At 37.0% G+C, this 21,622-nt stretch overlaps 1 protein-coding gene across 1 annotated transcript; it reads left to right on the forward strand.

Annotated features, from left to right (window-relative positions):
- Positions 1 to 352: 352 nt before the first annotated feature.
- SRPRB (SRP receptor subunit beta) lies at positions 353 to 18,093 on the forward strand. Its single transcript, XM_074301570.1, has 7 exons — positions 353 to 584; positions 3,246 to 3,340; positions 4,138 to 4,215; positions 5,358 to 5,440; positions 11,061 to 11,197; positions 11,770 to 11,824; positions 16,058 to 18,093. Exons 1-7 carry the CDS (start codon positions 437 to 439, stop codon positions 16,269 to 16,271), a joined length of 810 nt encoding a protein of 269 aa, XP_074157671.1. The 5' UTR covers positions 353 to 436; the 3' UTR covers positions 16,272 to 18,093.
- The last annotated feature ends 3,529 nt before the right edge of the window (positions 18,094 to 21,622 follow it).

The raw sequence follows: 21,622 nt of genomic DNA on the forward strand, positions 1-21,622 counted from the left end.
ATCATCACATGAGCTTTTACAAGTACTATTTGCCTAGATTTAGAGATGCTCCATTTTGTGGGAGGGGGGAAAAACCTGTGAAAGTTATGGAATTAGTGAGTTAAATTTGTATGGAGTGTGCAGAATAATAGGAATTAGTTGCCTAGAACTTCAGATTTTTGACAGCAGGGACTAGAATTAAGTTCTCTCTCAGTGTGGACGTCTCATCGACTTTAATAATCACTTTGCGGCCAAAGTACGTGGTACTTTTAGGCTATGTGGGGAAGGGAAGAGACAAGACTACGACTCCCAGAAAGCTCCCTTCAGGAAATACGTTTTGTTCACTACTGGCCCGGCGAAGGAGGCCCGGAAGACTACGACTCCCATGATGCTCCGCACCCCTACGACTGCGTAAAGCCTCGAGGGCCACGTCTTTCCATCGCGGCGCCACTCTTCAATGATGGTCTCGGCGGAAGCTGAGCAGATGGGGGGCGGAGGTGGTACCTTCCAACCGTACCTGGACTCTCTGCGCCAGGAGCTGCAGCAAAGAGACCCGGCAATGCTTTCCGTGCTCGTGGCGCTGCTCGTCGTTCTGCTGACTCTGGGTGAGGGGCGGCCGCAGCCGCCGGGAGGGCGTTTGGATTGTTGAGGGGTTCGAGAGCGCCGGCTTGGGGGGCGTGGGGGCGCCTGGTGGGGATGGGCCCGCATCTGCGTGGTCCGCTCTCCGCTTCCCCAGTCCCCTGCAGATTCTGTCCTAAATTACGGGTCTCGCCGTCTCTCCCGCGGCCCCTCCCCCAGGGCAGCAGGCAGGTGCGAGCTATCCGGGGCTCCCTGTGAGGGGGGCTCGTCCCCATGAGCTGGGGGCTTTCCCACTCGTTACACCCGGGACGGGCCCCCAGCCACTCCTGGGAACCACGAGAAGCGCAGCATTCATCAGACTTGTACCCAGCGTTCCGTCTGCCTTCGCATCCGAAGGCTGCTCGCGCCGCCTCATGCAGAGCCCTCTCCCCTGTCTCGTGCTTGTGATCGATGCCCAAGAGACGTGTCCTGGCTGCTGCCCATGGGGAGGACTAGTAGAACTAACATTTTAAAACAGCCACGTTTGTTTCTGAACGAACTTGTAGGGCTCCGAAGGCGTTCTAGCCCCAGCTCTGGAGCCTGTGCAGAGGAGTGATGTAGAAGATGGAAAAGTCAGGAAAATGCCCCGGTATCAAGAGAGTCTGTTATTTGACAGCATCATCGCAGAGATACGCTGGAGTTTATTAGATGATATGTAAAATCATTTCGACAACCCTATGGGTTAAAATGGGGATAAATTTGAGGCGAGGACACCCGTGTATAGGCGATCTCCATAGTCCAGCAAGACTGAGGGCCAGCCTTCGGTAGTAGGGATACGAGGGTGTAGGCCGCAGAAACACATGGGCGGCGGGGAACGAAAGAACAGTTTTACACCTTAGTGCATCGTTCAAAAACTTGGATTTGCCCGGACTTCTCCTCTCTTACTTCCCATATCCAGTCATTTGTCCAGTCGTTCGTTTTCTCTCTATAACACCGTCCTAGTTCTGACCTGTTGGAATAACTTCCTGATTGGTCTCCCTATCCCAGTTTGGGTCTGACCTAAGAAAGTTTTAATGCTTGCATTCTAAATCTCTCTATGCCATGGCCCCCTAGGGCAGTCTGCTAGATCTCTTTACATAAAGTAAAACACATAGAACTATAGAGAAAATCAAGCACATTAAAAAATACAGTTATTAAGCTATTAACTTTTTATAATAGCTTTTTATTTTTCAAAATACATGCAAAAAGTTTTCAACATCCATGCTTGCAAAATCTTTTGTTCCACATTTTTTTCTCTCTTCTATCTCCCCCATCTCCTAGACATCAAATAGTCCAATATGGATTAAACATGTACAATTCTTCTAAACTTATTTCCACATTTATCATGCTGCTCAAGAAAAGTCAGATCAAAAGGGGAAACATTGAGAAAGAAAAAAACAACAAAGGTGAAAATATTATGCTTTGGTTTATATTCAGTATCCATAGTTCTCTCTCTCTGGATGTGGATGGCACTTTCTACCACTAGTCTATTGAAACTGCCTTGAATCACCTCATTGTTGAAAAGAGCCGAGTCCATCAGAATTGGCCATTGTACAATCTTGCTGATGCCCCATATACAGCGATCTCCTGGTTCTGCTCATTTCACTCAGCATCAGTTCATGTAGGTCTCTCCAGGCCTCTCTGTATTCCTCCTGCTGGTCATTTATGAATATTCCATTACATTCGTATACCATAACTGATGGGCATCCCACTCAATTTCCAGTTCCTTGCCACTACAAAAAGGTTGCTTCAAATATTTTTGCACATTATTTCCAAAAAACACAAGTTCACAGAACCAGCTTAAAAACTGTTGTTCTGTAGCTTCCTTTTGCCTCTATGCCAAAATACAGCTTCATCATCTATTCATAGTTGCCTTCCAAACTTATTACATATTACTCCCCTTCATTTACTCTGTATTCTGGCCCACTGACTTGCTTGCTCTTCTTTGTATGCAGCCCATCTCCCATGCTTGTATCATCACTGTGCTGGGGATGCACTCCTTCCCCCATCCCTGCTCTTGAGAACCCTTAGCTCCCATCAGAGCTCAGTTTAAGTGCCATTTTCTTCTGAGACCTTTCCTGATCTCCCAGCTGATAGTGCTTCCCCACTCCCAAGTTACTTTGCATTTACTGGTTTATAGTTTGCATTTACCTTTATATTAGGCATTGTTTCATACTGGTTTCACAATCTATATAGTGGATTAAGATATCTTTAGTATACATTCCCCTCTACAAAAAACTTTTCTATCTGGTGTTCATTAATAATAGTAATTTATATATCAATAAATAATAATAGTAGCATTTATATAATAAATGCAAAGTATTTAGCAGATGTTGATTTCTTTTGATTCTCGCAGCCATCCTCTGAGGTAGGTGCTATTGTTATCCTATTTTACAGATGAGGATACTGAGGTACAGAAAATTAAGTGATTTAGGATCATACAGCTTATGAGTGTCTGGATTCAGACTCAGGTTTTTCTGACTCTTAAGACCTCACTAAGCTACCTAGTATGGTGAAATGAATTACCAATAAAGAGTGAATGAGAAGACTTGTTCTAGTCCTGGCTTTATTCTTTTGTAAAATGAAAATTTGGACCAGGTAGTCTCTAAAATACTCTCCATCCCTGAACTTGTGCAACTCTATTATCTCTTTTCTCTTCACTTTCACAGTATGCTGGAAACTCATTCGGAGCAGGAAGAGCAGTCGAAGGGCTGTACTTCTGGTTGGACTTTGTGATTCAGGGAAGACACTCCTTTTTGTCAGGGTAAATGTTCTTATTGTCATGTAATAGAGTTGTGTGATAAATATGAAAGATGTGCAATTGTACATTAATTCTGATAAATCTGGAAATAATTCTTACCTTCTCAGGTAGGAAAAGGGATCTTGGAAAACATATAAGCTGACAACTTTTGAGCACTTCAGTTTTCATGTGGTACCACAACTGATATGAATGTTCTTTATTGGATGTTAGAAAATATGTACAGTATTTTCCTTTGCTCTTTTCATCTGATTGCTGAAGGTGCTAAGACAACTAATGAGGTAGAAGGAGCAGGGATATCAGAATAATAATGTTAAAAAGTTACAAAGATGGCACACTTTTCAGTGAAAGTTGGTAAGACTGTTCTTCTGATGGTTATTCTCTTTGGCATTTTAGAATGATTGGGCTTCTTTTGAAATGAGCTGTTTGTTTCATGGTTATTAATTTTACAGAATTACAGTAAGAATTTTCCTTTTCTCCTTTTTTAAAAGTAGAAATAACTAAAAATAGTACTTATGACAAATGAATACATTCAAGTCATTAATACTAATTTCTTTTGAAATATAATTTTGTTTTTCTCATGAACTGAAAGTTGTATGTCAAGTTGTTTTGGAAGTGTGGGATCAAAATGCCTTATTCTGAGTGATCCCTGGCAAGATTGATCAATTGAAAAGAAGAATAATTTTGATACTTTATTTTGATGCTAGTCAATTTGTTGAACTTAGCTTGTTAGGGAGCGAAAGAATTTCATGCTTAATGAGTCTGAGAATTAATTTAATCTTATCTTTTGTCTTGTTTTATAGCTGTTAACAGGACTTTACAGAAATACCCAGACATCTATTACTGATAGCTCTGCTGTGTACCGAGTCAACAATGACAGGGTAAGGATTCATCAAAGTCTAGAATATCCATGTTATTATTTACACGAGCATACTAGGAGTCCTCAACTTACAAGTGGGTTTCAATTATAAGTCAGTTGTTTATAACTTAGAATTCATTTTTCCATAAAAACTATTTTAAAGAGTAGTTTGATTCTTATAAGTCTACTTGGGAAGCTATATTTTCCTTATTCAAAAGCCAGCCTTCATTTTATTATTTTATACAAGAATATTTTATTCATGCTTTTTGTCTTTAAATCACACTCATTTCTAGAGTTGAGGAATCTTCTTCTCTTTCAGATTTAACCCTTCTTTGTGATACTTGAAAAACAAGTACTATATCCCATGCAATGACCACATCATATCAATATATGTAATATTCTGTCCTACTAGTCCCTCATTTCTTTGTCTCTTTGTCTCTCTGAGAAAGATTTTCTAGTTTCTTAGACTTCCTGATGGTGATCTTTTAATTTACACTGTTGTTACTGTTTTCCATGTTTTTTGTAGCTTCCACCTGGAAAATCAACTTTTTTCTCTCTTTTGTTAATCTTTTTAAGTATTGCAGTGTAGACAAGTTCTTGCAAGTAGGATTCCATTACCTGTTCTCCCTTCCACCCTCTGTAATCTGACCCCTAATCCAGATCCTTTCCACGTTCCCAGAGCCATCTAAAGACCCATGTAGATTAGCCTTTCTTGACTTAGTCTTTACTGATCCCCCTTTCTTCTGAACTCCTACAGAGCTTTATACCAAACACTTAGTATTTGATTATTTTCTGTTGCATGATGTATTTTATTCTTCTTTCCCTCTCTCCTCAACTAGATTGTAAATTTCTTGAGGAGAGAAGAACCTTGCCTTTTAAAATTATCCACAGGACCTAATAGTACTTAGTAGTTAATAAATATCTGTTGATTAATTCCACCCTGTTTTTGATCTTTTGACCACATATTATAATTTAAATACTTAAAGTATTTAATAAAGTATTAAATAATTACTAATTTGAGAAAATAAGTCACTTCTAAAATAGCATATTGGTATTTTGCCCTCACTTGCTTTTCATTGAATAAATTTACCCTTTTCTGAATCTGGATTTTCCATAATAGTGTTTTTGTTGGGACATTAATTTTATGTTATTGTCAATTCCTAGGGTAATAGTTTGACGTTGATTGATCTCCCTGGTCATGAGAGTTTGAGGCTTCAATTCTTAGAGCGGTTTAAGGCTTCCGCCAGGTAAGTAAAAGAGGTGTAATATTGATATTCCTATAGAGAGTACAAAAATTGGCTCTGTTTATGTAATGTTTTGTTTGGTTTTGTTTTTTTATGTGATTTTTATTGAATGTTTTTCAGATAGTGCTATATTTAGTATTTGTTATTTAATTCTATTCATTGCATGAAAATATTTCAGTGAATGCCAAACTTCCAAAAAAAAAAATCTTGGGATAGACTCTATGAGAAAAGTCTCAGGAACATTTCAAATCCAGTACTTTTCTCATTTCTAAATCATTCCATACTGATGCCTTACCTAAGCCTCAGAGAGATAGAAAGAGGAAAAGGACATATGCATAGAAAAATAGAGTAGCTCTTATTGTAGAAGCCAGGAACTGAAAAATAAGAGAGTTCTCATCTATTGTGGGAATACTATTATTCCATGTCAAATGAGAAATCTAAGAAGACGCTATAAAGGGAAGTGAATATAAGGAGAACAGTTTGTATATTACAACATTGAGGAGACAGAAAGACTTAGGAACTTTCCTCAGTACAGTGACCAACCCTGATTTCAGAGGCCTGTTGGTGAATTATGTTACCTCCTTCCTGACGGAGATGAAGAATTCAGGGTACCAATTGAGACATGCTTTAGACATGGCCAACATAGGGATTCATTTTACTTGACTGAATACTTATTACAAGAGATTTTTCCTCTTTTGTCCAATGGGGAGGAAGCAGGAGTGCAGACAGTAGAGAACATATATTTTTGTTAATTAAAATTTTTTTGAAAAGAAATTGACATCCTGAGGAGTACGGGAGAAAGAATTTCCTAATTTGAGTAAAATGGTTCATTTATTTGAGCCTTTAAAAACTGTTCTAAAATTCTCATTTCAGTTTAAAAGCCTTTGAAAATTCTTATTTAATTCATGGCAAAAATAATTGAAATGATAAGTTGAAGAACTTAACTATGTCCAGACTCTGTGCTAAGTACTGGGAATACAAAAAGCATCAAAAGAGAGCCTCTATCCTCAAGGAGCTCACACTTCAATGAGGGAAGTAATAAGATTTTTTTTTCTTTCCTTTGTGAAAATGTCCAGGATTCTGTTTTACTGTTACTCTCTTGAAGCACTGTATAGTGAAGGAAAATAACATTGAAAGATATCAGTACGCTGATGGGTGAAGTTACCTGTCTTGACTTTAGAGGCCTAAAAATGAAACATACCCTAGAGGCACTTTGGTTCATGGGACCAGAATGAGGTCTGTGTGGTCAGAAATGTCTAGTATGTTTGTTTCCCTCAAGTATGTTTCAAGGGGAATATATGACAAGGAGAAAAAGAATGGCTATTGAGTGATATTTTAAAATTTTCCAAAAAGCATTGTTTTATGAGGAAGATAGTCACAGTTAAAAACTATTTTCCTGTGGTGTTATTGTTAAAACAAGCTCAGTTTTGTGGTATAAGTCAGAAGTTAGAGTTGGAAAATAGGCAAATCATTAACAAGTTCTCTAGAGTTCATTGGTTGGTGATTGTCCTTCATTCTTAGTTTTCATTCTTTCCCTACACATCTTACTTTGGGTGAAATGACAAAAAAAAAACACGTGACTAATTCTCATGCTCTCAAATGAAGCACAAATTAGGTCAATGAGGGAAGTTTGCTGAAGCCACAATGTACCTATCATCTGTTCCACAAAAAAAAAAATGCATAGATTTAAGAAGTAATGAGATTTAATTTTAATGAAAAAGATTTCATTTCAGAAAAGTGCCCTTTTCACTCCTAAAAGAAAATAGTTTTAGTTCCTATATTCACCTGTGAATCTGGCTACTTAGATGTACTCTTTAGGGTAATCTAATTTTTTTCTACCAGAATTTTAGTAACACCACTCTAAACTTTTCAGACTCATGTTCTTTCCTGATATTTTTTCAGGAGAGAAATATTTGCATAGCCATCACTGCTCCCGATTCTTTATTTCTCTCTAGTGATGAGATCCAGTGAGGCCCACTCATCCTTCTGCTTTTTTTCCACAATTTTTTCTCTCATCCGTATGAATTCATCTATGCAGACCACACCTTCCCCTTTGTTTCTTGCCAGATCTAGCTCTATTTTTCAGATGACATAAGACTGAAATTTAGAATGATTTTCTTCAGGTCCCTGTCTTTTATTACTTTGAGAACAGCTTCACATTTACCTTATTATTCACAAATCTTTTCTTGCTCTTCAGTAGTCATTGTCAATTTTTTTTTTTGCCCAGCCTTTTTACAGGACCTTTCAAAGTCTGTTATTTTTGACTCTAATAGAAAACTTCATTATGTACATATAAAAACTCCAGGCGTTTCACTGAGGAAATGTTGTAGAAAAATATTACATATAGGTTGATGTATTTATATCTGGTAACTAGAATTTATGCACAAACCCTAGGAGTTACAGTTTGTATAGATGTCCTCCTGGTATATAATATAATCCAGGTATTTGTCTGGCAAAACAATTCATTGTGTTCACCCCTTCTCTCCATCTGCTCTTCCTCCAGACTTTCCTGTTTTTCTTGGGGCTGCTGCCAATTCTTCCAGCCACCTTGCCTTAGAAGCCCAGAGTCCTCATTGGCACTTCCTTTTCTCCAAGTTTTGTCACTTTCATCTTCAGAAGATCTCTAAGATTCCTCACGCCCATCATTGTACTTCAGGCCCTTACTGTTTTTCATGGAGGCCTCCTAACTGGTCTCCCTGTTCCCAGACTTTCCCATCTCCCATCTCCTATCAATCCTCTGCACAGGTCCCAAAACCATCTTCCCAAAACCTATTGATCAGTATAACCATACCTTTTCTGAGTCTCAAAACTTCCATTGTCTCCTTGTTTTCAAAGTAAAATACAAATGCATTAGCCTAAAATGGAAAACTCACCACAGCCTCTTTAAGTCCAACTCCCATCGCTGCTAATCTCCAGGAGCCCTTCAATCAGTGCCCAATTTAGGTACCACTTGTTTCATGAAGCCTCTCTGCCTTTGATCTCTGTACCAGCTTGTTAGTGTTTTTTCCTACTCAGCTATCTTATATTGTTTTACTTCTGCCCATGTTGTATTCACACAGAGTTATAACTTTTGTGAAGTAAAGAAATATTTAATTCTTGTCTTTCTGGCTCTGCATCTTAGCACAGTCCCTTATACAGAGTAGGTGCTTGATAAAAATGTTGGTTGAATTGATTTAAGTCCTTTAGTTAGAATTTGTCTTTTGCTTATTGAAAACGACTGAGATTGGCATTAGCCATAAATTAGAATAGTTTATCTCATTCCTTTTATATATATTTTTGTGGGATTTGTTTTCAGTGTCTCATTTCCCCCTTCTTACCATTGTACTTTGCACTTAGATATTTTCTCAAATCTTTATCTTCGGTATTAACTTTTTTGGTTTTTCATTCATATCTTAACATAGTTGTTACAGTCTTATTCTACTGTTATAATTATCCATTTGTATAATTTACTATCAGCTGTTAGTTCTAAGCTAAATGAATCTCTTCCCTTCAGAAACCTGAGCACACTTGGCCCTGCCTCATGTTGGTGATGTGCTCACATTTCTCTTTCTGCTTGTGATGCATTCTCCCCCTTTATATGTGGAAACTGCCATCTTCAAAGCCCATTTTTCAAAAATGCCCTCTCTTCCACAAAGCTTTTCCTTGTTACCCTTACCAAAAATGGTCCCTGAACTCCAAGGACATCTTATTCCTGTACTATTTATAGGCTTCCTTTCTTATTTCTATCACTCTGAATGTGTCTTAACTCTCCTTATAAACTGAAGATTATCAAAGGAAGAAACCATATCACATATATGATAGGTAGCATTCATGCTACCATGACTCGGACTGGAGCTTGAATCTCAGCTCTACCACTTACTAGCTGTGTGACTTTCAGCAAGTCACTCATGTCTCTGAACTTCTATTTTCTCATCTGTAACATTAAGGAGTTAGGCAAAATAATGTTCTCTGGGTCCTTTTCAGCTGTAAATCTGTGATACTGTGGCTCTATGTAGTCAGTAGTAAACTTTTGAAGCTTAGCAGAAGAAGGAACTTGATCCAAGGGGTACTTTGGAAAGCTGATCTTGTGGTTTGTATAAGACAGACCCTGGGGAAAAGGGACTGAGACTGAAGGCAGGAAGATTAGTTAGGAAGCCAGTGTAATAGTCCAGGTAAAGGTAGATCTGAACTAGTTTGATAATATAAGTGGAAAGATTGTGAAGGAAGAATTAATAGAATTTGGACACTGAAGGGAAGGCAGGGGAAGGAATGAAGAAAGATTGAGTTTTTGAACTTGGATGACTTGGAGAATATTGGTGCTACTAATAGAAATCCAGGAGACTCATAGATCCTGCCCATTCTTCCTTCCATTAATCAAAAGTTTGAGTTCTCATATTCTTTTCAATTTTTCAATTAAAATAATTTATTTTATCTCCTTTTGACATCATTCTTCCACCTCAAAAGAAAAAAACCAAAACTCTTAGAACAAATATGTATATTGAAGTGAAACTCGCACATTGGCCATGAGTTTATGTATTCTTTAGGAGAACATGTCAGAAGGTCCATGCTCCAGTGGGCATAGGAATTTTGTTTTAGATATGTTGAATTTGAGGGGTTGTTGGGATATTTGAAGTAGAACTGCTGTTTGGGAGTAAGCAATTGAGAACTGAAATGGAAATAATTGGTGTTATTTGCACAAAGATGATTATTGATATGGGAGAATAAGAGCTCTAAGAAAAAATAGTATCAGGATAGAAGAGAATTGATTTGATAATTGAGCATTAGAGAAAGCTTATATTTAGGAATATTAAAGAAGAACCATCAAGGATCATGAGAAATATTTGCCAGTGAAGGACAGTATACAATATCATGAATTCAGGGAATGAAGGTGTGCCTGAAAAAGCCATTGCATTTAGTTTTTCTCCTTGAAAGAGGGCCATCCATCTTCATCTCCTTATTTCTTATCTATATATACCATGGGTCTGAGGCCAGCATCCTGTATTTTGTATTCTCTCAGCTTCTGGCACTTAGACACTTTCAGGAATTAGGATCAGAGGACTATTCTCAGCTACTACTTATTGAATTTTCCTTAAGAAATTCAAGATTTGGTACTGAGAAGGTTAAGATTAAGTGGTGTCTGACCTTTTATCTTGACTTTGACTGAACTTTAGTCTTTTAAGATATTGCTTATCTTATTTCAGTTTCTGCTCAGTTTTTTGTTTTTTTAAAAAAAGTGGAAGGATGAAATTAATGCCTTTTATTTTGGAGGCTTGTTTTTGGATGTTTAACACTTATATACTTATTCTTTAGATAAAAGAGAATATGAAAACATCTGTAAGAGTTGAATTGAGTAGAGAATATGTCCTATGGAAGGTCTCATATTGTGCTCTCAAATTTACCTATGGATTCCAGGAGTCTCAGTGGCTGAAAAGGATAATTATGGATTAGAGCCTGCAGATATACTGATAAAAGTGTCAAACCTGAGTCTGATCTTCGGTCACCAGCAGCATTCATTTGTTTTACTGGTTCATGAGTGGAATAAAGCCCTGTAGTATAGGCAGTGATTTAGTTCAGAACTCAGTTCATTTTGACAATTCACTTTTTTTTTTTTTTTTTTTTTTTTTTTTTTTTTCATTTTATTCAGAGCAATTGTGTTTGTGGTGGATAGCGCAACATTCCAGCGGGAGGTAAAAGATGTAGCTGAATTTCTGTATCAGGTCCTTATTGACAGCATGGTATTGAAGAATGCACCATCTTTATTGATAGCCTGCAATAAGCAAGGTAATCATCATATTGGTAAGATTATCTCGGTACATCTTTAGATGCGATACCATTTTGACATAATTATTCTCATTCTTTGACATTTTTGTACATTTTGACAATGTGCCCTGAGGGATGCAAAAGCCAATTCAACTTAGTGATTAAGAGGAGTATTTAATAATGATTTTAGAAGAGAACACAAGTATGAATGATAAAGTGTAAATTCAGCGATTTTGAGTCTTAATTTTAGTTCCATGATTGTCTCATTTTGTGATCTTGCTCTGCCTCAATGGTCTTATTAACCTTTTTTTGGATCAACAAAGGAAAATGTCAGTAGATCATTTTTATTTTAATAAGGCATTTAAGAGTTGCTAAATTCTTTTCACTTTAAATTTAAAATTGTGCCCCTTTTGTCTAACATAGAAATTTTATTTAAAACAACCTGTAGGATGCAGATATATGTGGTGGAGAAGGGAAGAAAATAAAAGTTATCATTTTTCAAAAGGAAAACTGTAAAAAATTGGTCAGACATGAAAGTATTTCAGCATAAGAGGACTTATTACTAATGTCATATAATATCTTCATCTTTCTAGATCTTACAATGGCAAAATCTGCTAAGTTAATTCAACAGCAGCTAGAAAAAGAACTGTGAGTATGGATCTAAGGTTTTTAAATAAGGTTTTGAATAAAGTTTATTTATAAATTAGGTATCATATTATAAAGACTTTAAATCATTGAGCTATACACACTTAGGCATGTGTTTCTAGGTATACACATATTTATATATCTATATGTCTGTCTATATATGCATATATATATATGTAGTTTGTCTTTGTATATATAAATAAAAGTAATTTCAAGGTTTACATAGTGAGTTTTTTTCAAAACAGCCTTATGAGGGAGGTAATACATTGTTATCCTCATTTTTTTGAAAGAGAAATTGAGGCTCAGAGGTAACTTAGCCAGAGTTTCTCAGCTTGTTGCTGAGACATCAGATCTCCACCTATATTGATAGAGAGGATTTCCTGATTTTAAGGGTTGTATAGTATATATCTGTATAATTGAATGTTTTGATCTGATTAGAAAGAATTAACTTACATTTTGAAAAACATCCTATATGTACAGAAATGATGTTAACAATTGAATTGTTTTTAACACTAGAGAGGTAAGATTTTTGGAAATCTTTAAGCATTAGAAACTTTTTCCTAAAACAAATTTTTGGAAAAAAATGCCATTCTTTTAGAATCTGAAACAAATCTAAAGTTGCCATTTGGAACACAAAATATTTTGTGCATACTTCTTTGCTTATTATATTTAGATGTGATTTATTATAAGTATTTGTGTGACCCAGGAGAATATCACTTGATCCCTGTGCCCAAAGCAGTTCTCACAGTAAAAACAAATTCACAAATTATTTGCTGAACTGCATTATGAGGGCAAGTTTCCATACTAGGAGTTCCACATACATGAAATCAAAAGTCCAGTTTTAAAAAAAAAGTCTGAGTACTTCCTATACCAATATAGATTACATCCTTTCTAAGACTGAATAGATTATTTTCAAGAATTACTATAGCTGAAAAATTCATCAGTCTTGTGGCCAATCTGTTGCTGTGCTTCAGACTTAGCTAGTCTGGTCCTCAGGCAGCACACATATTGGAGACTTTGTGGAATTGTCACTTTTCTGGTCTGGTCTTCATGAGACCTGAGTCACTGTGCTACAGGATTGGATTGGAATATTAAGGGAAGAATGAGACTAATGGCTGACATTTATATAGCTCTTTATGGTTTACAGGATACTTTCCATGCATCTACCCTATTATATAGATAGTTCAAATGTTTTTATCTCCATTTCACAAAAATGGAAATTAAGCCTGAGGTTAAGGCCCATACTCACACAGCTGGTAAATGTAGGCTCCAGGAGTTGAACTGAGATCTTTGTTCCAAATTCACTACACCTTACTATCTCTAGTCTTAAAACTCACCTTAACTCTATTATCTAGATTAACATGAAACTTGATTCTGATGTTAACATTAAAAAATCAAGCAATTTCTTTACTATGCACTTACTTTTCTTTATGATTGTAATTATCTGGGTATTCTTTCCCTTAGACTTATCTTTTATTAGTACATGAATTCTTTTGAAGCATCAATGAACCAAAGAAATCATTAGCAGGGACCCAACCTTCTAGTGCTGAAATTGTACTTTTCTAGGTTGGACTTTGAGGACAGAGGCAGCCTTTCTCTGGGCCTCTGCTTAATGCCTTAATCACCCCAACTTGCAGTCCATTGGAAAGACCTTCAAGAATGCAAGGTTTCCTCTGGGCCACAATAAGTCATTCGAGTCGTGCTTTAGTTGAGGATTGGAGATTTAATTGGTTAAATGAGCAGTTTATATGTCTAACTATAAATTACGTAGGGAAGTCTGCAGAATTTACTACTCTGACTCTGGTGTTCATACTCATGGGTTGAATTCACTAGAGAGTAGCTACTACTATCAGATTCAAGGTACATTGTGAGTCCTAAATGATTCTCTCCACCCCTAGTGGGCTTCAGTCTATAATTGGCTTCTTTTTTGCCCAATGTCCTAACCACCCATCCCTGACCTTGCCTGTCTCCCTTGCTCTCACTGCTACTCCTAGTGGGTGGCAGAGTCCGTGGCCTCTGAGAACAGGGAAGAAAGACAACCCCTTCCCCCCACTCCTGCATCTGACATAGCTGCTTTCTGCTTTTGAATCTTTTGGGATTGTCAGACTTAGCTTTTTAAAGGCCACCAAGAACAGGATCAACCTTTGGCTAATCTGTACATAACGGGTTGCTTTTCTAATTCCATCAGGGACTATACTTTCATACTTCGCAGATGGATAACAGGGCACAGACATATTTTCACACTTAGTTTGACATAATGAACACTTTGCAACTTTTATTATCTTCCCCTTGCTTTCTGTGATAATATCATCTAGGAGTGAGGTGGGGAAAGGACCAATTTCTCCTTTCTCCATCTTCTCCCCCCTTCTCCCCTCCCCCCTCCAGACATGGAATAAAATCTTCCATTCTTAAATTTTGTGACAGTGACTCCCTGTGCCCTAGATTTGGTATTTATTCCCTCTCTTTAAACCAAACTGCTTTCAGTTTCTAGGCAGGAGATACTGCCCTGTCTTGCTTGGATTTTTCACCAAAATACTTTTAAGAGTGGCTACAGAAATAATTAATTGGGTGCTTCTATACCCACCAAACTGAACCTCCAGAGACCAAGTCTTAGCAGAGGTAATCCATTCAGTTTTGGAGCTTCTGGGATGATATGTCCTCATGAATGAGTGAATGAGAACAAACTCACAGAACAGCCCCAGCCCAACCTGTTCTTTGCATTCATCAGCCATCGTCTCAGTCTTGTCTTCTTGTCAGCTTCCTCAAAGCCCCAATTCCAGCTACCTACACATGCACATGCACATGCACATGCATACATACACATATTCTTGGAATTATTAAACCAAGGGCTCATCGTCGTGACTGCTCCATGGGTTATCCACTGTCCCTATGACGTTCCAGAGCAAAATGCTCTCTCCTACTCCCTTCTCCACATTGTTTCCTCAAGTTTTAATTTAGATCCTTGAGGGAAAGCACCATCTCATTTTTATATTTGTGTTCCTGCCATTCTGATTGGTCTCTCTGCCATAAGACTCAACAGGTACCAGGCATTCATCCAGATGTCAAAATGATCTTCCTAATGGTTGTGGATGATCGTGTCACCCCTATACTCAGTAAATTCCAATAACCGTCACTGGAACATCAAATGTAAAATATAATGGTGTTCAAAACCTTTCATAACCTGTTCCTTCCCCATCTTTTCAGTCATCTTCCTCCCTGCCCCCCATCCCCAACTCCAGCATGTTCTGCAGTCCAGCTTCACCGGCTGTCCCCATGCTGGGCACTCTCTCCCTCTTTGTCTTTTCCTCCTGGCTTCCTTCAGCTCCCTGCTAAAACCCTGCTGTCTCTAGGAAGCTTTTATCTCCTTTAATTCTGGTGCCTTCCTTCTTTGACTATTTTCAACCTGTCTACTATATAGCTTATTTGAACATAGTTGTTTGTATATTATCTTCTCCATTAGATTGTGAGCTAACTCCTTGAAGACAAGGCCTATCTTTTGCCTTTCTTTGTATGCCCAGTGCTTCTCCCACAGTAGCCACAGGACCTGGCACATAGTGGTGCTTAATAAATGTTTATTGACTGATCAATTGGCACATAGCATTAATAAATGCTTTTCATTCATCTATTTGTGAAAGTTTTTTGTAAACCTCTTCTGTACTTTAGTTTTAAATAAATCATTAGAAAAAAGCTTTTTATTTCCAACTTTACCACCTAAGAGGAACAATTTGGAGCAATGTATATTTCCACTTAATAGCCAGTAGATGGCACTAAAATAATGTGGTAGGTACATTTGGGGAGCAAGAACAATCTAGTAGGAAGGGCAAGACTAGGAAAATAAATGTAGATGAGTGATTTCACCCTTTTATGTCTCAATTTCCTCCTTTGAAAAATAAAGATATTATTACCCTTTCTTACCTCATAGTATTATTGTACAAAGAGAGAAGTGTGAAAGTTCTGGGGGGAAGGCAAATAGAATAATAACATGTAAAGGGTTCGTCATAAGATTTACATCTGTATTAGAAATAAAAAGTTAAATTATAATTGGTAAAATTATTCTTTTATTTAAAAAACAGTTTAAAAATGAAATTTCATTATAGTATAATGTAATGTACACAGAGTATAAGTGCTATAAGAGACTTCTGAAATATTTAAGCTTTCCAAGGATCTTTAGGGCTATAAATTTAGACTCTGGATGCTTTCCTACATTTTCTGATATGTCTTTCCTTTGTTTGACAGTAATACCTTGCGAGTTACCCGTACTGCTGCCCCCAGCACACTGGAGAGCTCAGGTGCTGTTATCACTCAGCTTGGAAAGAAGGGCAAAGAATTTGAATTCTCTCAATTGCCAATGAAGGTGGAATTTTTGGAGTGCAGTGCCAAGGGAGCTATGGGGGACGATGGCTCTGCTGACATCCAGGACTTTGAGAAATGGCTGGCTCGAGTGGCCTGAAGAGGCAGAGCTGGAACAGAACAGAAGTCTGACCCTGACACATATAAAGGGGTGGGTTAGTGTGAGTTGAAAAGGAGTGAAAAATATATTGAAATGTTTGTTTATTGTGGAAAGAAATTATTGTGAGGATATTAAGGATAAATGTACTATAACCAGCGTGGGGTTTTTTTAAAGGCCACCCAGCGTCTTTTTCAAATAATTCAGCTCTTCTTTATCATCCCATTGCCAAGTACAATGGTTTTCATTTCTGCCTTGCATCTCTAATAGAGAGTGTAAAGTTTTATCTTATTCTCAGGAAAGATAAAGGACTTTGCTATCTCCATCAGACTCCAAATAGAAAGGTTTATTACTTAAGCATTTTTATTTCAAGAAGAGTTTTCATCCTTTCTGATTTTATGTTTTCTTGTAGTTTTACTCTGGAATCAGATGTATCCATTCATGAAGCCTAATTAGTTGCAGATTTTTCTTGCTTTTTTCCTCCCGCATCTCCCTTGATTTTTCTTAAGCAGTCTCAACTGTGTGCTCACAGTTTACAATTTTTCATAGTCTATGACAGTATGATTCTTGGATTGGCTGAATTCATTGTGACTGAACCAGTCAGAGCCATTTTCATGGAATACTAGATTATGTCTTACTCTGCTCCCTTAATTTTATTAAAACTAAGTGATGAATAAATAGCAGATTCTTAGTAAGGTTTTTTGGGATGCAAACTCAGCAGTGTTAAAGGATATCTACATTTTTGTAATGAAATTTTTGGTTTCTTACATTTGTGGTTTTTAATTGATATATTTTTTGGTAAATAATATGACCAGCATGACATTAGCAGGCATCTAAGAGCATTATGAAACCCAAGGTCAAGTTGGTTCTCCTGTTACCTTTGTTAATTTTCAGTTAAAAGACTGCCTCAAAAAACAGCTCAGTGTACAGACTGTACCAGACACCTTGCTGGTAGGTTAGCCATGCCATCTCTGTATATGAAAGACCAACATTATTATTAGGAAGGAGTAAAACCTGGAACTGACAAGGACTTTTCTTATGTCTCATGTCAAGATTCTAATTTGAAAGTCTCTTTATTGCTAATATTTAGTCTTATAGATTGCCTTTGTTAGCAGTAATGGCATCTTAGGGAAACGAAAGTAGGGAAAAAAAAATAAAAAGAAATTTAATGCCATGTATGCCATTATAGCTTCCTTGTTTAATGTTTGTGCAATGTAGCAAATTAAAAAGTCACTGTGACCTAACATGGACCCCCAAGTGGAGGAGGTGTTCAAGCAGTTACTTGAAAAACCTGTTAAATGGCATATTTTCTCAATCTATTTTCTTTCCCACAAAATTTCCCATTTAGTTAGTTTCATTCTGTTTCTTGGTTTATTTATTTTTTTAATTATGTGTTAAGCCAGCATTTCACCCCTTTAACAGAAGTAATAGAATGTCACAACAAAGGCTATTTAAAGAAGGGCAGAGAAACTGGTTGTTTATGACCTAAACTAATTTACAGTGTGGAGAGAGAGAAAATCTGCAATGAGTATATACTGCCATTAGAAATGTGTCAGTTGAGGGACTTTATAAACAAAGATTTTGAAAGCATTTTATAAACAGTAGTTTAAAAATTTCTTCATATTTTTCCAGTGGAGAGAGCATAAAATATATTAATTGAATGACTTACAGAATTATCTCTATAGGATCAAACAGTCAGACTTTAGTATGCTGTTAAAATATGTTGTATCATTGACTTACCTGTTTTGGAGCAGCCTGTGGCTATGATGTTTGGTCCATGGGACCCTTGAAACAATTTTCATAAAGTAAAAGCAAAGAATTCAAATGTTTCTTTGATGTCTTAACTTTTGTATGACGGCAGTCCAAATGTCATATTTGTTTTTGTGAACTTTGGAGCTTTTGGTTGAAATGTTTCTCACTATTGGGATACGGGTTTCTTATGCCATTAACTGACCATCTCCCTCTCTGATTCTACATAAAAGCAATCCTCTGGTGTTGTACAGAAGACCTACTTTATGGGTACTGTGCAGATTCACTCCTATGCTGTTCATGATACAGGGAACAGACATTGGGGGTGCCCATTGTTGTTAGGTGTCATAAGTTCTGTCTGTGACTTTTGTCTGTTACCAAAATGGAAGCCCCCAACTGGTCTAGGGGACATTTGATAAACTGCAGGTGATTTGGTACTTTGGACCACATCCTTTAGCTCCTATTCATGCTTCTTAAACTTTCAAAGGGTTCCTTTGACTTTTCTGCCTTCTCTGTCAGCCTTTATGCTAAGGGCCTGGCAATCTTTGGTTATCCTCATTAGCCAGGCAGACCAACAATTTATAACTTCAGTGTTACCCATTTGGTTAATGAATGAAAGAAATTCCTGAAATCTCTGATTTAATTTCATAGCCATCAAACTCTGTATATGATCATAGGACTCTAAATCCTGTGGCTTGTTCCTGCTTGTTTCATTACATAATTTGGTTTAAGCAGTAATATGTTTTCCATAGGAGAATTCATGATCAGTATAAAGTAGTCAACCTTTTTGTAAAGGTTATGTGCACAATAAATAGTATTCTTCACAAAAGGAGAAGCTACACTTTCCCCATTATTCTCAACCATGGTTGTCAGCACTGTTTTGTATAAAAGTGAATATTGTTCAACGCAGATGAATTTTCTCTTGTTCTATTCTCAATGAAGACAGAGAACAGATAGTTTCTTGCAATCAGAGAACATGATTGAACTGCTTGTGTTCAGACTAAATCCATATCCCTTAAAAAAAAAAATCAAACAAATGGAACAAATTACTCAATATGATTCTCACTCAATTCTGAATGTTTTACTTCCATCAACAGTCTGGGTAGGATATCATTTAATACATTACTTAGTATTCAACCTTTTCTTCACATCCATTTAGCCCCTTTGTGACTATACTTGGCTTCCTTACACTTCCCTTATGTTCTATTATCTATAGTATTAGTAGTGTCCTCACCACCACTCTTGGTTCCTTTTGTCTGCCTGCCTCTTTATGCTGCTATACTCTATGTACCAACCCCTAACCCAAGCTAAAGCCATCCCCATCATCTACTTTTCTATCCTTGCTAAGTAGGCTGCAGAATAGCACTGGAGGAAGATGCAGAACTGAAAAGTTAGCCTACAGTGTAGACAGATCATTGGGAAATAGGTCTTTCACATAGCTATCTAGTTGGTCCCACATCTTTTGTGCCTTTATAAGGAGCCATTTCTGAGGCACAAATGATTAAGGCACTGTACCCATTGTTAATGAAAAGGAGATAGCAAAGATTCCATTAGCTACTGGTTTTGTTTCCTCAAGGCCTTAGCTCTTGCTACTTTACTCTCAGAAAATGATACTTCTGATTTTATTGAGCTCATGAAATATAGATAGAGATTTCCTCTGGCTCCAGAAAAAGACAAATTCTTTTTTCTTTCTTTTTTTTTTTTTTTTTTTTTTTTTTTGCAATTCTTCTAAATGTATTTCCACATCATGTTGCATAAGAAAAATCAGATCAAAAGGGGAAAATCAAAAAGAAAAAAACAACAAAAGGTGAAAATACTATGTTGTGATTCATATTCAGTCCCCATTGTCCTTTCTCTGGAGGCAGATGGCTTTCTCCATCACAAGTCTATTGGAATTGGCCTGAATCACTTTGTTGAAAAGAGCCAAGTCCATCACAGTTGATCATCACATAATCTTGTTGCTGTGTACAGTGTTCTCTTGGTTCTGTTCTGTGTCTTTAATCGTCATTTCATGTGGTACCACAGTCTGGTTATCTAGTCTCTACTTGATGGGCATCTGCTTTTTTTTTTTTTTCCAGTTCTTTGCTACTAAAAAAAAAACCCTATAAATATTTTGGTGTACATGAGACATCAAAGCAACTAGGTGGCTCAGTGGGTAAAAGTGTTGGACTTAAAAGTCAGGAAGACTTATCTTTATGAGATCACATTTCAGACACAACTACCTGTGTGACCCTGGGAAAGTCACTTAGCCATATTTGCCTCAATTTCCTCATCTGTAAAAGGAGAAAGAAATGGCAAATTAGTCACTTTGCCAAAAAACTCCTAATGGGGTCATGAAGAGTCGCACATGATTGAAAACCCCTGAACCAAAACAATGAAAAATATGAGACATTTCTATCTATATTTGATTTCTTTATTAGTACTAGTAGCTCTGAGTTAAAAGGCATAGGCATTTTGATCATTTTTCTTCGCATCATTCTAAATTGCTTTCCTGAATGTTTGGACCAATTCATAAGTCCACCATTTCTTCCCATCTTCTGTCATTTTTGCCTGTTTTCTAGGTGAATTGAAACTTAGTTATGATTTTCATTTTTCTTATCAGTAATTTAGAACTATCAGTCATATGATTTAGTTTTTAATTCTCAAACTGTTCATATCCTGTGACTGCCTTTCCAATAGAGAATTGCTTTTGGTTTTAAATGCCAGTGTTAGGGCAACTTACAGCTTTGGCAGATTGCATGAGTGAGTTACTCAGAGTTTAGCCATTGCCTAAAGTCACATAGCCAGTATGTATCAGGTCACCATGAATCAAAGCCAACCCTCTAGCTACTAACATTACATTTTTGTTAATACTAATTATTGATTATTAATACTAAATTCCTATTAGCCATTTTGGCATCTATCATATTATTGATTGATACTCAAACAAATTATATCCCACAAAGACTCCTTCTCCAGTGTCTCATTGTGGTATGTGAATGTGCCCGTTGGCTCTTGAAGGTTGTGCTAGTGCTGCCCATAGCATAATGTCCAAACTCCTTTGCCTTTTTAGTCTAACATTCAGAACCCTCTACAATTTGACTCCACCTTATCCTTCCAGCCTTATCTTCTACTATTCCTCTATACAAATACTCTAGTCAGTGCATTTGTAGAGAAGAATGCTAGAGAATAAGTATCTTTTGTGCTGTTGTTCAGTTGTTTTGATTGTTTGGGGGTTTTCTTGACAAAAATATTTTTCTTTTCCAGCTCATTTTACAGATGAGAATACTGGAGCAAATAGTGTTAAGTGACTTGCTCAGGATCATACAGCTAAGTGTCTCAGGTCAGATTTGAACCTGACTCCAGGCTTGCTGCTCTATCCACTGTCCACCTACCTGCAAGTAGTTATGTAATTATGGTCAATTCCTTGCTGGCAAGCCCTCTTAGGCTATCCATGTTGGTATGGTGGAGAGATTCAGACTGTTACAATTAGATGAATTCAAGAATGTGTTGGTAAATGTTTAAAAACTGGCTTTGAAAAATGTACTAACAATACACTTTTTAATATGAATCATTAATGTTTTTTTCATTACTTCGTTAATTCTAGAAAATCAAGCTCTAATCTT

The sequence above is a fragment of the Sminthopsis crassicaudata genome, chromosome 3 (genome assembly GCF_048593235.1).
Source record: "Sminthopsis crassicaudata isolate SCR6 chromosome 3, ASM4859323v1, whole genome shotgun sequence".
In the NCBI taxonomy this organism is placed as follows: Eukaryota; Metazoa; Chordata; class Mammalia; order Dasyuromorphia; family Dasyuridae; genus Sminthopsis; species Sminthopsis crassicaudata.